Below are 17553 nucleotides of genomic sequence, written 5' to 3'. Positions count from 1 at the left end.
TGCTACAAGTGTTCTACCTTGATCTAGTGACACAGGTGTGTTCACTTAATAAAAAGTAGTACCAACTTCATATGCATAAAACTTAAAAACAAACAGTGTAAGATGTCCTATATTTTGATTATGGTGATTATTTAGTGAAATATATGTGTATTTTATATAGATACATATATATAATCTATACCTCAATAAATCTGACTGAAGGTCCCACCAAAATAATGTTATAACAGGATTAACATTTGCCTAGGCTAGTCTCCCAGGGCTTGGTCTCTCTAGGGCTGGATCTGAGATCACTAAACTATACAAACCATGCCCCAAAGATATTCCTTTGTCAGGAATGTGACAGTTCCACATATGTTATTCTGAAGTATTTTTGACCTCTTGGTTAACTAAAGGACTTTGTCTTTTGTGGTTACAAAGATCTAAAAATGGAACATGACTTAATAACTTAGTTGTTTATATTCCTGGTTAAGAAATATGCATTCTTCAAAATTCAAAGGACTTTTTTTCTGTGAATGTCCTATATAGCCATTCTGAAAGAATGCTACTTAATTTGTTCTTTCCACACCATCACCAACCTACGCCGACAAGATCATCATTTAAATGTTTTGGCTGTAGTATAGATAACATTTTCAAAATGACTTATAGCAATATTTTCTAGGAGTAGGAGTTGTGATGATGTGCTGACATTTTTCTTCCAGCTGCTGAAGTTGTTTTACTTTAGAGTTTGCATTTTCTATTCCACACTCTCCGTACTTTATGTCTACCAGAACTGCAAAGCACATTGACCTTTTCCTATAGAGTAATGTACAGCACCGAGTACTATCAAAGAACATAACACTTTACTAGCAAATGGGGTAACAAGTTTCTTTAAGGTCTCATGACCTTGAAGACATGAAGACAAGAAACTTCAATAACTCCATTTACTTATAAAGAAATGAAGAAGGGAACTATGTTGTGATTATCTTAAATTATAAGCAAATCAAATGCAGTTACTATTTAAAATAATATATGTAGATTGCTAGTAATAGATGAGTACTTGACAATTTGTGATTTATCAGGAAGAGAGAAGCATTCACCAAGACTTATTGAAGTACTAGATGCTTAGCGGCTAAAAGGTTCTCTTTCTATCGTCCCACAAAATCATAGACTTGAGGCAACATTATCAATCACCTAATCCAATGGTTTTTAAGGCAAGAGATGGATGATAGATAGCATTGCTATATTACCTGGGGGATCTTTTCAACAAATACACAACCCTACACTTCCCAACCCCCACTCTATAACTCCCATTCTCATACATCTTCTTGAGGATGTATATTCTAATACTTTTCACAGGAATGTATCTGGTTGAATCGAACATACTTCCATGGAGGCAGAGCTATATTTACTAAATGTCCACTAGGTGACTGATATGGCAGCCCCTATCTTCCAGAAGAAAAACTAATGCCCTGATCTGTTTTCTCCTGTTGGGCAAAATTATAATTCAAACAGCCCAGAAAGAATTCTTAAAGTATTCAGAAAAATCTACAATTATTCTTTAGTGGACCTATTTCATTGTGTTACAATGAACCAAAGTGTGAAATGCATTATTTTCAATTTAGAATAAAAATCTTTTTGCTTTTTCCAATTTTTAGGGACATATTTACTACAGAAACTTGGAGAAATGTAAACTTTCTGCAAAGACATATATATCTGTGTATGTGCCTGCATGTATGTAAATATTCATGCACATAAAATATTTATTTTTACAATTGTTAATGTAATAAGGTATTAATATATGAAGACCTCACTAGTAGGTGCTATCTGGTAGGTAATAAAAATCTTTAGTCTTAGTTTTTCTACATTTATAGATACAGGAATGACTTCCTTGACCTGACTCTCATGCTACCTAATAGGTTCATTCAATATTTATTAAAAGGATCAAAAAGTACAGAATCATATTTTCTTTCCTGTCATCATTCCTGGCTTCTTACTCTTATTACATTCCAGTGTTCCTTGCTACCCCCTCTAGTACCCCAGAAAAGCTTAAGACGCAATTAACCTGCAAGCAATGAGACAATGATTGATATGTGACAAAACCTCTAGGATAGATGGATATAAAAAATGGATATACAACTGAAACAGAAGTGACAAAAAAAAAAAAAAGACAGGTGTTAAAGACTTTAGAGTCACAATTTAGCAAAGAGGAATTCAAAGGAGGAACTACATACAAAATAGCAGAAAGTGGTTTATGGACACCATATCTCAAAAGGAGAAAGGTCTCTAGAATTATATACCAAGAAAACTGATTTTGTTACATTACTGCTAAATGCCAAAAACTTAGCAATGATCATTTAAAAATATTCTATAGTATGAGGCTTAAGGAACAATGTTTCCTAATTAGTGTTTTAATAAGTGTGTTAGCACTGCCTTGTGCCATTCTGGAATGTCACTTATGGTAAATTAAGGGACACTTTCCCTCCCCGTCTTCCATTAGTATTTTAATGCTAGGAGGTGGGAAAATCTGATCCATATTCAAGAGCAAAGGAGGAAAAACAATAACAAATTGGCATCTCTTCTGTGAATTGCCCCACAGGCCAAGCATTTTTATGTTCTTAATCATTATTAAATGACTTAACATGACACCCAGAGCCTGGCGAATGATTGCATCCTGACATGAGAACGAATTACAAATGAAATGAAAGATCAAGCCGTATTAGAGGATTGCCTCTGGGAAATGAAAATCTTTAATTCTCTTTTATTATTGACATTTATTTGGCTGCCATGAATAACAACATAGCAAAGAGATTCAGCTATGCTTGTGCACTGAATAGCTTATCCCAGGGCTCAAAACTGCATTAACATTTATCATGTTTGCTTTTGTAGCTGACACCACTGAACAGATTCTCTATCCATCTTGTATTTATCATGCATTGCAGATATAGTGCATCCTCTAATTTAAGTTCATTTTCATAGAGTAGGAAGAGCAAAGATTAGCCAATGTCTTTCCTCAAATAAATTCTTGCTATTAAGTGTTCCTAAGACTGGTTTAATAGATTTAATAAAGAACAAAATGAGTTGACAAAGAAATTGAGTTACAGGAAGGGCGGGGGGAATTTTAAAGGTTTCAACTTCGGGGAAATTTGCAAATTCACAATGAGGAAGACACTTGTATGACATGTATATCTGGAATATATAAAGCCTTAAAATAAATGTCTCCATAAAGAGCAACCAAATAACATTTTATGAATCTGCAGGCCGTACTACAGTTCCTGTAAGATAAGAAGTCTGCATGTTTTTCACTTTTCCAAACACTGTGTATTGCTAAGACAGGAAGAGGCCACGTATTATAGGAAGACAGCAATCCAGATAGTTATTATCAATTCAGGGAAATCTTTTCATGACATTTCTTTTCCCTCTTGCAAAATTAACATGCGGCTTTTTCCGTCATTACAATAAAAGATTATATGGTACCTGATGCCTTTGCTCATATGATCCTCTTCCATAATATGACTGGATTGATGATCTTTAAATCCTAGAATTCAAGGCTCAGCAAGGATATCAACGTGTCTTGAGAAAATAACTTAGTATCTGATTCTTTTTTTTTTTAAAGGTTCATTTTTTAAAGATTCATTTATTTTAGAGAGTGAGAGAGTGTGAGCACGAGCATGGGGAGGGGCAGAGGGAGAGGAAGAGAATCTCAAGCAGACTCCCCACTGAGCCAGAGCCAGATGAGGGGCTTGGTCCCTCAACCCCGATATCATGATCCAGGGAGAAACCAAGAGCTGAACTTTCAACTGACTGAGCCACCCAGGTACTCCCATATCTCTGATTCTTGATTATTTTTTAGTTTTCTGTCTTTCTGTTTTATAATTTTAATCATGGAAAATCTAAAACATATACACAAGTGGAAGTAATAACTAAATGACCACCCCTTGTACATCCATCACCCAGCTCTACAATTACTAAGTCATGATGAATCTCATTTTATCTCTAACCCCACTTCACTATTTGTCACTCACTGAATTATTATGCAATAAATATTTTGGAAGTAAGTCTTTGAATCTTGCTTTTGACAATTCTAAAGTAAAAAAATTGTAATGAATTCATTCTAAGGTTCTTTCTCTCCAAAATTTAACAATAATCTCTTCTTTGACCCCTTTTCAGGCTTATAGATTTAATTCAACAAAAATTTACTTCATAGTCATTATAACATCTTTCTTCAGGCTTAATCAGTTGATCTCCTTCTCTGAGTCAATATAACCCACACAGTTATAATCAATAATCAAGAAGTAAAATTATACTTCTTTGTATTTATATTTTTATGTATATTAATTTTATTTCCCAGTTAGATGTTTAAGGCTCATATCTTAAATTTCTGTTTAGCAGTGTACTAAAAAAACCCACAAAGGTAATTAATTGCTACTGTTTATAATAATTATTATTAACTGATGGATTTTAATCTTAATGGTTCAGGTTTGTAGTTGGGGGCACCGGGGTGGCTCAGTGGGTTAAAGCCTCTGCCTTCAGCTCAGGTCATGATCTCGGGGTCCTGGGACTGAGTCCCACATTGGGCTCTCTGCTCAGCAGGGAGCCTGCTTCCCCCTCTCTCTCTGCCTGCCTCTCTGCTTACCTGTGATCTCTCCCTGTCAAATAAATAAATAAAATCTGGGGGCACCGGGGTGGCTCAGTGGGTTAAGCCTCTGCCTTCAGCTCAGGTCATGATCCCGGGGTCCTGGGATAGAGCCCCGCATTGGGCTCTCTGCTCAGCAGGAAGCCTGCTTCCCTTCCTCTCTCTCTGCCTGCCTCTCTGCCTACTTGTGATCTCTCTCTGTCAAATAAATAAATAAAAATCTTAAAATAAATAAATAAATAAATAAGTAGATAAATAAAATCTTAAAAAAAAACAGGTTTGTATTTGGCTTTAATAGTAGGTAGCATCATACTGAAAATATTAATCATTTAACCAATAAAATGTTTGTTTGCTAGATTAAATTCCTATTCTATTTCTGTGTAAGAAAATAGATGACTGAGTAAAAACAGAAGTGAGGTTTTCTTCTTAAAATTTAAAGCTGAGGAAGTAACTGATCTCTGGATTTTATTCATTTATAATTAGATAAATTTATTTAAGTTAAGCATAGGAATTTGCTAAGTAAATTTTTTTTTTCAGGAAAGATATTACTAGACTGACAGTATCTCCAAAATATCAGAGCAAATAAACTAAATCAAAGTGGATTTATTCAAATGAATTTTAATAAATTACCTTCTTGAAAATGAAATCTTCTTTACTGAGATAGAAGGTAAGTTTATTTACTAAAATAAAACACTACAAAAGGTACATTTTCACAGTAATAGAACAAACAACCCTAAAACTTAATATAGAACCACAAAAGACCCCTAATAGTAAAAGCAACCTTGAGAAAGAACAAGGCTGGAGGCATCACGCTTCCTGATTTCAAACTATATTACAAAGAGATAGCAATCAGATCAGTATGGTACCGGCATAAAAATAGATAGACACCTGGAAAGGACAGCATCTTCAATGAGTGGTGCTGGGAAAGCTGTCACATGCAAAAGAATGAAACTGGATTGTTATTATGGATGCCCAACATGCACATGAGAAGATGATTAACAGTAGTAATCATGAGGGAAATGTAAATCAAAACCACAGTGAGACATCACCTCACACCTGTTAGGATGCCTATTATCAAAAAGATAAGAAATAAATGTAGGTGAGGACATGGAGAAAAGGGAACACTTGTGCACTGCTGGTGGAACTCTAACTTGGTATGGAAGTTCCTCAAAAAATTAAAAATAGAGGGGCACCTGGGTGGCTCAGTGGGTTAAAGCCTCTGCCTTTGGCTTGGGTCATGATCCCAGGGTGCTGGGATTGAGCCCCACATCGGGCTCTCTGCTCGGCGGGAGCTTGCTTCCTCCTCTCTCTCTCTGCCTGCCTCTCTGCCTACTTGTGATCTCTGTCTGTCAAATAAATAAATAAATAAAATATTTTAAAAAAATTAAAAATAGAACTACCATATGATCCACAATTCCATTTGTGTGTATTTATCTGAAAGAAACAAGAACACCAACTCAAAAAGATATCTACACCCCCCATGTTCATTGCAACATCATTTATAATAGCTAAGACAATAGCTAAGTGTCCATTGATGGATGAATGGGAAATGTGTTGTGTGTGTTTGTGTGTGTGTGTGTGTATATGATAGAATATTATCCAGTCAAAAAGGAGAAGAAAATTCCGTCATTTAAACAATATGGATGAATCCTGAGTGCATTATACTAAGTGAAATCATTCAGAGAGAGAAAGACAAATACTATATGATCTTACTGGTATGTGGAAACTAAAAAAAAAAAAGCAAAATTGAACTTATAAATACAGGGAACAGATTGGTGGTTGCCAGATGCAGGGGCTGGGGTGGGGAAAGCAAAATGCATAAAGGTGGTAAAAAAAAAAAAAAAGAAAAGTTGCTGTTTTCAAATAAATTATAAAGAATACAGAATTCTGTCATAAATGACTAATCTTCATTATACTGGGCTTTGCACATAATTTCCACACGTACCTGTAGCCATTATAGTATCTTCTCTCCCTTGGGTGAAGATCACAATTCGCTGCCTCTTCTGGTTCACCTTTGGCAGAGCCTGTGTCTTTCTGGCTATCTCTTTAATGTCTTCAGTCTATTAATAAAGAGGAGGAAAAAGTTCTCATAACAGTACAATAAAACAAAAGTTACTAGTAGATTAAGGATTTAGCTCGTCATGTTCAAAATCGGAGGGATACACACCCCTATTATTCAAAACAGGAGGGATACACACCTCTATTATAAGAGTTGTTCTTTTAAAATTTTAACCATATACAAAAGTAAATAATACAAGAGCCTCCAAAGAACCCACCATCAAGTTGCAATAATTTAAAATAAAATAAATTTTATTTAATCTATAGTCTCACCCACTTGCCTTTACATTATTTTGAAGAAAATCCCAGATACAATATAATGTTACTTGTAAATGTTTTATTATGTACCCCTGAAAGGTAAGGACTTAAACATAACCATGTAACTATTATATTTTTAAAAATTAACAATAATTTTTCAATATCAGCAAATAGCCAATTTTCAAATTTCCAATTAAAGAGACATTTGTAAAAAAAAAAAAAAAGAGGTGGAGAGATATTTAATTATTTTAGAGGTTTGTAGAATTATGCTGACTCTGGAAATAATGTCGTTAAAATGCCAAATCTTTCAAAGAACTAAAACGAGAGAAGGAGATGCTGTTTCATAAAGATCAAGTTAAAAAAAACCTACAAATTAATTCTAGAAACTGATGCTATTTTTCATATCACATACCTCATGAGGTTTTACATCATAAATGTTTTGATTTGAAATCTAAATCTTGAGCTATCATCAGTAGGATGTTTAGAGTCATGTTTTCAACAATGTTAGGTAATTTAAAAATTCATGTCTGAATTCAGTGGGTCTCTAATCCATCTATGGTTTGAGTTTTATTGGTACTCTATCACTCTGCAATTTCAAACAGTTATGGGGAGAGACATACCAGAGGAGAAATATATCTGAGTGGAATCAAGAAAGTTTAATTAGAATATATAGGACAGAAAAATTTAGTCATAATGGTTACAGAGAACATAGGGAACTATGACATTTTTACAGGTATGAAAATCCTTAGTGAAATATTTGTATGTTGTTTATTCACTACATACTTAAGAAATTCCAGATGATACATGAAGCTAAGCTTCTTTTACACCTAACATGATAATTCCAGACAACCTCTGTTTCTGAAAAGAACAGCCATGTGTGGTAAGACAATGCTGCTGACCTTTCAAATACGCTGACTATTTCACTTTTGGTTGCTTATTTTAGAACAAAACTAAGCCTGAAGTCTGATAATATAAGAAAAGAAATTTCCTCAGTTTGGGGGGAACGACTATTAGAAATGACTAGTAACAGCTGAAAGGACCAAAAAAAAAAAAAAATCAGAAAAAGCCACATAATTACAATGTTTTCGTGCTCTCAAATAAATGTATACATTTAACTAGAATGACTGACATATATTCTCCCAATCTCCTTACCACACTTAGGTTTTACAACTGTCGGAGTTCTGCTTATGATCGAGTAGATTCATATTTAATAAAGATAAAGGGGTAAATCCCAGAAACACATTCACTTTATCATCTTGGGAGCAGAATGCCATCTATGCAATGTTTTTAAAATAGAGGTCTTTCAGTGTGGTATAAGAAGTAAATTAAGAATGAGAATCTATGGTTGTCTTCTACCACGCCAGTAGGAAGATATATGTATTTTTTATGGGGTTTTTTTGGTAACCTATCAAAGAAACCTTTCTTATGTCTCAAATGAAATCTTACAAAAATGGCAATTCACGATTGAAATAAACTTTCCAAATATAAAACACAAATCTTTACAAGATGGTCAAACTTTATTCTAATTGTATCCATGTCCACAGTTCATACAAAACTACTCTGTCACTCTGGGATCACAGTCAGTAAAGACCAAATCTAAATTTCTTATTATGCCTTTGAGGAGTCATTTTTTTGCCCTCAATTGTTGATGCCCATCTAGTATGAAAACTTCTCTTTAAGCCTCAATTTTGTCTTCTCAAAGCTAAATATTTCTAGTTCTGCAGCTACCTCCATCTCCCTATAGATGCTTCTCCTTAATACTTGGGCTAACATCTTAGCAGAATTATGAAATTACAAGGGACTTCAGAGAGTGACACACCTAGATTTGTGCATCTTGAGCAAGTAAATAAACCTTTGTGAGGCTCATTTCCTCATCTATATAAAACTAAGTAAATATTTATATTAAAGGACATTGGGTGGGGAGTGCCTGAGGGGTACAGTCAGTTGAGCATCTAACTCTTGGTTTCAGCTCAGGTTGTGATCTCAGGGTCATGGGATCAAGCACTGCCTCGGGTTCTGTGCTCAGAGTGGGAGTCTGCTTTAAGACTCCCTCTCCCTCTCCCTTTGCCCCCCAACCCCCGCATGCTCTCCCTATCTCTGTCTGTCTCAAATAAAATCTTTAAGGAAAATGATGTTGGGGGGTGCCTGGGTGGCTCAGTGGGTTAAAGCCTCTGCCTTCGGTTCAGGTCATGATCCCAGGTTCCTGGGATGGAGCCCCGCTGGGATGGAGCCCCACATCCGGCTCTCTGCTCAGCGGGAAGCCTGCTTCCTCCTCTCTCTCTCTCTCTCTGCCTGCCTCTCTGCCTACTTGTGATCTGTCAAATAAATAAATAAAATCTTTCAAAAAAAAATAAAAATGATGTTGGGGGAGAAATATGCCCAAGTAGTAGGCAGAAGTTTCAAGAGAATCTAGGTATTTGCATAGTATCTCTCTTAAGATACTTCACATTACAGATTAGTAGGTGAAATATTTGCACAGTCCTAAATATCACCCCCAAGATATTTATTAAATACAATGAGAAAATAGTAGCTTTATAAAAAATAAACTGGCAAACATCACCTAAACCCAGTGATGAAAGTGAACATCACCAACATTAAGACAATGGGACATCATGCACATCCCCAATATGATGCACTGAGAAAGGCAAATCACTTCTGGCAAAATGTGTAACTTCAACTTAATTAACAGAAAATATCAGAGAAACTCAAATTAAGGGGCATTTATAAAATGATTGGCAAGTACTCTTCAAAAGGCTCAAGAACATGAACTAGGAAAGAATGAGAAACTGTCACAGATAGGAAGAGACAAAGGAGGCATGACAAATAAATGCAGTTTGTTTTCCTGGATTAGATTCTCAAACAGAAAAATGAGTTAAGGAGAAACTGGTGAAATCTGAATAAAGACTGTAGTTCAGTTATTGGTAGCATACTAATGTTAACTTCCTTGTTTTGATCATTATACTTTCCTTCCTTTAAGATGTTACATTAGGGAAAGCTGAGTGTACTATTTTTGCGAATTTCCCAAGTCTAAATTATTTCAAAATAAAAAGTTGAAAATAATTGTTGTGAGGATGAAAGAAGATGTGGTAAGTGAAAGACCTTAATGCAATATTTAGCACATGCTACATACTTAGTAAGTATTAATTTCTTTCCTCTAATGACCATCATTTCAATACTCTCCAAAACTGTCATATCCTGAGGTTGCCCCAAAATCTCTAGAAAGGGCCTCAAGAGTTTTGAGTATTGGGAATTAAAATTATGGTATCTAATAAGGGAGGAGAGAAATGAAAAAGGGGGAAGGAGTAGAAGAAAGGTCATACAATTTAGCTATAAGCAATGGATATAGCTCTGAAGTGCTCACTAAATCTAACATCTACAGGCAGTAGGTATTATTCTCATATCCTCATTTTGTAGGTGAGTAAACTGAATCACAGGATAAGAAGCTTCTTAAGGTCATAAATACACTAAGTGGTGGAGCCAGGGCTAGCACTCATGAAGTCTGACTCCAGAAATTAAACTCTTAACCAGTATTCTATGCTAGCCACAGATCGTACTGCCTTTTGAATTCCGGCAGTGTGGTTTCTATTGTTATCACAAAACTATAGCATGTTCAACTGAAATAATTTTTCTGCCACATGTACAAGTCATTACTGATCTTGTATTTAAGTTTGCTATTTTTTCCTCTTAATTATTCTGGCTTGTATTTTACCCTAGTGATTTTCAATTTTTGACTTCCAAGATATTTCTCATTTTCCAAGGTCATTTGGAAATCTAATCTCCTCCTCCAATATGTTAGGATGTGAGTAAGAAAGAAGTGTAGTATATAAAGAGTACGAGACTTAAAGAGCTGGCTCTGGTTCTGGCTCCATGATATATTAGTGTGACCTTGAACAAGTCATGTAGCCTGTTTTATTGTCTGTTGAACTGATACAGCAATACATGCCCTACCTAACCCCAAAAGGTTTGTGTGAATATTAAATGTATTAATCAGATGTTGAAAAAGGTTTTATAAACTGTGAGGTATTTTATAAATGTTAAATTATGCTTTTATTGTCACTGCTGATCACACACTCAAATTTAGCATTGTCTTCCAAATTAAAGAATACACTCTCTTCATTCCATTTTTAACAAGCTGATGATACAAATGTTAATACTGTCATAATCTACCTACTCCTATAGAATACCAATTGCAGTGTTCCCACTCATTGCCTCACTTAACCATATCACATTCTTTTGTTTTCCAAATAGAAACTCCTATAATAATTATGGTGTTCACTTGACGTGTCAGTCTCGAGTCTTATCTCCAACTACCTCCTCCTCGCTTACTTCATTCCAGTCACACTGGCCTTCTGTCAGTTCTTGGAGTACACAGCACATTATGCTCTTTCCCCTTTGGGAGCCTGTGTACTCCTGTTCCCTCTGTTTGAAATTTGTTTCCCTGTTGTTTGTTTGTCTTGCTTTTGTCTGTCAATGCTAGATACCCACATTTTTCAAGTTTTACTTTCCTCATAGAGTCATTCCATGACTATTGTATCTAAAAAAATAGGAACCTCTCCCACGTTTTCTTTCACAGTTCACTCTCTGATCATTTCTTCCTTGTCTTCAGGGTCTATCAAAGTGTTAGGCACAGAGTTAGCGCTCAGTAAATATTTATTGAATGAAAAGTGACTAAATGAAGAGAATTAAAGGACTACCTTTCACTTTCTGTTACTTTTAAAACTGTCCTCTTTTGGGACTCAGTCACCTAGAAAAGCAGCATTGTACTCTCTTAGCCAGCAGAACCTAACCTAGTGTCTTATTTCTAGAAACTCTGGGTGATCATTCATTGTATTCTTTGTATTTGTGAGGCACACAAGAACCTTAGAAAAATCCTGGGAGAATTCTTTGGGAATAAATACCTCCTGAATACTCTGTGGACCTTCTCTCCAGTGTTGATCAATAGAATTTTCTGTGATGATGGATATGTTCTACATCTGTACTGTCTACTATGGTAGTCCCTAGCTACACAGGCTATAGAGCAGACTTGAAATGTGCCTGTAGAGATTTAGGAACTGAATTTTAAATTTTATTTAATTTTAATTAATTTGAATTTAAATAGCCAAATATGGCTAATGGATGCCATATTGGATAACACAATTCAATACTTTCTTGTCTCAGTGGTAGAAGATGATAGAGTCATCAATGGTCAGAGAAATATTACAAGTTTGAGATTGTCTGGATAGAGTCAGGGTCTGTGGGGGAAATGTTGGAAAAAGGAAAAGGATTGTTTTGTTTCCTCTGTGGTGAGAAATAATATATGTTAGAGATGTAAAATAAAATTAAAATTTGTTGCTTGGAGTAAACTGAATGAATGACCCCGTAGAGAAGGTAATATATGTTAGAGATGTAAAATAAAATTAAAATTTGTTGCTTGGAGTAAACTGAATGAATGACCCCGTAGAGAAGGTATGAATTATCCTCATCATTTGGCATAGATTCCATTGCACAAAGAATGAAAATACAAAGAATACTGTATTTAGGTTTTGGAGGGATTTTCTTTATTTAATTTATTTTTAATCTTTTTTTCTTTAATTAAATCAGTTTTCAATACAGCTTTTAAAAGGTTTCATAATGAAACATATTTTTAAGTACCTTATTTTTATTTAGGTTCTAAGAATACAAACCTTTAATCGTATCAGTTCAAGATAAAGTAGATTTAAAAACACACTGCAGTCTGAACTGACTTTCCAGAATAAAAAAAGCCTCATGAAACTTTTTACCTCAAGAATTGTCATTTTAAATTCTTAGCAGGTCTGTCATTTAAATCAGGCAGTATGCAATTTTCTATCATATATATATATATATATATCTTCTCTCTTTTGCTTTGTGCTCTGCCCAGCTCCAGTTTTTATCTCATTCTCCAGTGCCCTCCTAAGCTCCTCTTCCTACTAAAAATTGCTCAATTCATTTTAAAGATTAAAGATTTTTTTAAAAGAAAGATTATCTAAAATTTGCAGAGAAGCTAACCAGACTATCATAAACAATGCTACTGAAGATATTTCCTGATGAATAAACACTGTTTGTTTTTAGAGGCATTTGGACTGGTCTGTTAACAGACATATCACTAGTGGCAATACTCAATGGCTTTGGGAACTGATTGGGATTTATAATAGAAAATAAGAGTAGGACAGCAGAGCTGGTAGAAAGAAAAAAAAATGCTCACCTTTCTTTTTAATCTTTTCATTTCTTTCCTCGTTCATGCCCCAATTTAGAGGTAAAATTAAGGTTGAGAGGGATAAAATGCAGATCTTGACTAGTTTGTCACTGTAGACCTGCGAGCACTGACACATTTCTATATGTATTAAACTGTAAAGATAAAGTGATTTTTCTTGTTTGATTCTTTAAAAACACCAAGTTTCAAACCTAGGCTTTCCTCTTACTATCTAATGGACTAAAGAAACTTTTATGACATTTTAAAATAATTGAATTCCTCTAGATAGCAGTCCATATGTGGTTTATATTTAATAACAAAAATATTCTACTCATGGCTGTTATATATTTTGCAATGCTTGTAGTATTTTAGGGAACCCATGAAGGGACACATCAAGACACGGTGTGTTTTACCTAATCTAACATATCACTGTCAGCATCACCAACAGAGTAGTTTTGCTATGTTAGAAGGTAATAAGATATACTATTATAAACATCATCATGTTTATATGCTGTAATCAATTATGGCAGATTTATGGTTTAAAAAAAAACAATTCTAGGTGTCAGCAAATAAGAACCAATGGAAAGGTTAATATGGTACAGATAGTAGAGAGTAGAAAAAGTAGTTTGTCCCTAAGATTGAATTTAAAGCAAATATATTCAAAGCATGTAGCTCAAGTGGGCAATAAAAGTATGAATTTGGGTTTGATAAACTATTTAAAAATTATTATCTGCAGGCACTACAGAGTCATGATCATTTGTTATGCAACATGTTATATTTCTAAGCATATACAAAACCAGTTATTTTCCAGAACTAAAATACATTTTTTAATGTTAGCACTGAAAACAAGCTATAACTTTACATTCAACAGGCTCTTATCTATGGAGAATACTGATGTAACAAAAGAGAATATTGATTGTTAATATTAAAACTTACCATTAGTGAAACTTTAACTTAAAACATTTACTTACATTTTCATGATCAAAACATTTGAATTGAATATTACCCTGAGTATATTTACTTGTGAATACCAATTGCCAGTTTGGGAAATTACAAAGTGAAACTTAAATTAGATTCAATAAATTCTTGGAAATTTTTATTCCTTCCACATGTGACTCAACCCTATATTTATAAGAATATAATAAAACAAAAAAAGAAAACTCCCAAGCAGCTATCATAGTTCTAATAATCAAGTATTTTAAGGCAAGATTTTCTGCACTGATAGGGTTTTTTCATAGAATACGTATACCATAAGCTATTGTCTTCCTCCAAGAAGAGGAAGCTTTACATCTGGTTGTCAAGTCCTATGACATGGGTAACATGCACATGTATTACTTTGTTGCTTGATAATAAATCTGCCTTTAGTACATTTAAATAATAGCTCCCTCACAAATTCATACAACACTTTGAAGAGTTCAAAGTGAGCTTACTGATAGATCTAATCAATGCTCACAGCTTCTCTGGATGGTAGACAATACTGAGCATGTAAATAAAGAGTTTCTATATTCCAGCTCTAGACACTTTAATTTTTAAAATTACTACCATGCAACATTCTAAGTTGCTGTACAGAACACAGCATTCTACATAGTTCTGGATCATAAATATGATGCTTATTCACTTATAAACTCAGTTTATGAAGTCACTGTCAGTTAATCTGGGTTCAGATTAAAGCCAGTGTTTTCTAACAATTACCTAAAGATGAATATTTTATAGATAAAAATATGGTCTTGTCTGGTATCCTAATTTTGCCAACAACCACCACATAGAGATTTGAATCTTGACAATTAATATTTCCACTAGGAAAACAGAATTAAGACTTGGAAATTAAAGCCAATTATTGATATTTGGTTTCAGAAAATTTATATGTTTTATGGTATCAAAAAAGAAAGAGAGAGAGAGAGAGAGATGGGGGAAAAAAGATTAAAGCAGGAAGTTTATATGAGCAGGATTTAAATTAATCAGTTCATAACAACTGTTAAGTACAACCTTTTGGAAATTAATTTGCATAATGATAATCTACATGTGGTAGGGGTGAAATTATTTAAATAACATTATATTTCACTATTTAGTCTTGCTCCACCACTGCTTTAGCAGTGAATCCTTATGAAATGTAATACAGCTAATGAGGTAGCTTTTTAACTGAACAAACTGACAGGCCCCATATCTGCAGAGGCAGCTTGAAACCGTGCCCAACCTCTTGGCTTCCCAAGAGGCTTTTCAAAATTCAATAAATAACATCTGTAGGCGATGTTGGGTGCAGACCTAGCAGAGTGCGTCATAACACTGTGCTGGCAGAACAAAGAAACCATGACGACTGCCAAGTTTCCATGGCAACTGCTGCGAGGCTCTGAGAGTATAATAGCACATCAATCACTGTCCAAAAGAACTTCATTATCAGCTAGAAAAAACCTTTAGGATCTGTTTAGTGTGCAATTGTGGGTTAACTCACCTCAAAGCCTTGCTCTCTAGCAAAAGTGGCAGCTTCCTGAAAAAAAAAAAAAAAAAAAAAAGAACAGTTAATTATAAAGTGTTAGGTAATGAAGAAATAATCCATTTTGAAACTCATTCAAATAGTCTTCTTTTTACACAATTATCTCAATATACCCACACAGTTCAATTTTTATTCTTACACCAAAAAAGATTTCTTTTTTTCCTTGGCATGAAAAAAAAAGGCAGCATAATGTCAACACACTTCACAAGTTGGAATAAAGAAGATGTAGTACATGTTTTTACTGTAGCTGTCACAGTGAGTTCAGGTGTTTTGACCCCAGCAAAGAAAGACAATCATTTGAAACCTAAGGAACATACTGGTGGTTGTGTTTTTAATTGAAACAATGCCTTTCAGAAAGTACTTCTGCAAAGAAGAATGTCTGCTAATAAATGTATAGATTCAGAGAAAAACCATTTGCAACCCCTAATGAAATTTATTCAGGCAAGGACCATCAATGGATGCTAAATTTCTTGGATAAAAGGATGACAGGAAGCTGGGTATTTCTTGGAATCAAAGTATCACAGATGATATGCTGGTCACGGGGAGCGAAGTATAACTTTATAATGGAAGGATCAAGCTGTCATCACCTTAACCGAGTGATCAATCTTAGCATTTTTCATCATTAATAGTGGAATCACCAAATATTCTGTGCCTTCCATTATGATGCCATTAAAAGGACATAGCACTACCCATAAAGTTTACTGGCCATATTTTTAACATTAATTAATCAAAACTTCAATTCAATAACTGCAGTCTACAGGAAATATAGAGGATAGGAGAACAAGTTAAATGGTACAATGAGAAAGTAAATCGACAAATCCATAAAGTAGGGACATCCTACAGAACAAATGTGTGGTCTCTCCAATAAATCAAGGTCATAAGAACTTGGGGAGGGGAAAAATGACAAAGAGCAATATACACACCTTACCTGAATCTTGTTTTTAACAAACCATTCAAAAAAGGCATTTTTCAGACAATTAGAGAAATTTGATTATGAAATGGGATTGAGATAACATTAGGAATTATTATTTGATAAGGTAAATGTGCTTAATTTTAGAGGTTTCTTCTGAAGTATTTAGGGATAAAATGGCATAATATATGTAATTTACTTTAGAATATTAAAAAAAGTGAAGTAAAAATGTCAAAATGTTATCAACTATTAAATCTAGATGTATTTTATCACTGAAATTTTCAATATATCATCATACCATTTGTTAGCATTGTCTTTGTTTGATGCTCATTTCAAATTTGTATTTTGTTGCCTTTTTTCCAATCTAAGTTTTTCATGGAGCTAATTGTTCAAAGATGCCACTTTTTTTTTTTTTTTAAATATTTTCTATTTTCTACCTTTTCTTCCTCATTGAGGTTATTCAGAATTATCAAGTCATATTTGGAAGTTGTTTTTCTGGGGAAAAAAAATCTAGATGTATTTAGTATTTCTACTTGTCTGTTTGAAAACTTCTATAGCACATAGTCTTCCTCTCCCCAATTTCTCTTTTGTATAATATCAGGGTAACAAAGGTTGAACATTAAAAAAAAGTTAAAAATTAAAAAAAAAGATTTTATTTATTCATTTGACAGAGACCACAAGTAGGTAGAGAGGCAGAGAAAGAGGGGGAAGCAGGCTCCCCACTGAGCAGAGATCCCGATGTGGGGCTTGATCTCAGGACCCTAAGATCATGACCTGAGCCGAAGGCAGAGGCTCAACCCACTGAGCCACCCAGGCGCCTCCCAAAAAGTTAAAATTTTTATTTTTATTTTGTTTTTAAAATATTTTATCTATTTATTAGAGAGAGAGAAATAGAAAGTGTGATGGGGGAGGTTTTAGAGGGTAAGAGGGAATTTCAAGCAGACTACATGCTGAGTGTGGATCATGATGTGGGGCTGGATTGTACAACCCTGAGATCACAATTTGAGTGGGAATCAAGAGTCAGACCCTTAACC

General features: G+C 34.3%; 1 protein-coding gene across 3 annotated transcripts in view; it reads right to left on the bottom strand.

Moving 5' to 3' along the window:
- ADK (adenosine kinase) overlaps positions 1-17553 on the bottom strand; it is a 532452-nt gene that overhangs the window by 86045 nt on the left and 428854 nt on the right. For all 3 annotated transcript variants that reach the window (XM_059397858.1, XM_059397861.1, XM_059397859.1), the window contains 2 exons: positions 15568-15603; positions 6558-6672 (listed from right to left, as the gene is read on the bottom strand). In XM_059397858.1, the coding sequence (XP_059253841.1) occupies positions 6558-6672; positions 15568-15603 (151 nt within the window). The remainder of the gene's footprint in view (positions 1-6557; positions 6673-15567; positions 15604-17553) is intronic.

The sequence above is a fragment of the Mustela nigripes genome, chromosome 4, assembly GCF_022355385.1.
Source record: "Mustela nigripes isolate SB6536 chromosome 4, MUSNIG.SB6536, whole genome shotgun sequence".
Classification (NCBI taxonomy): Eukaryota; Metazoa; Chordata; class Mammalia; order Carnivora; family Mustelidae; genus Mustela; species Mustela nigripes.
Note: the sequence above shows the minus strand (reverse complement) of the source record. Positions and strands in the feature narration are given on the sequence as shown.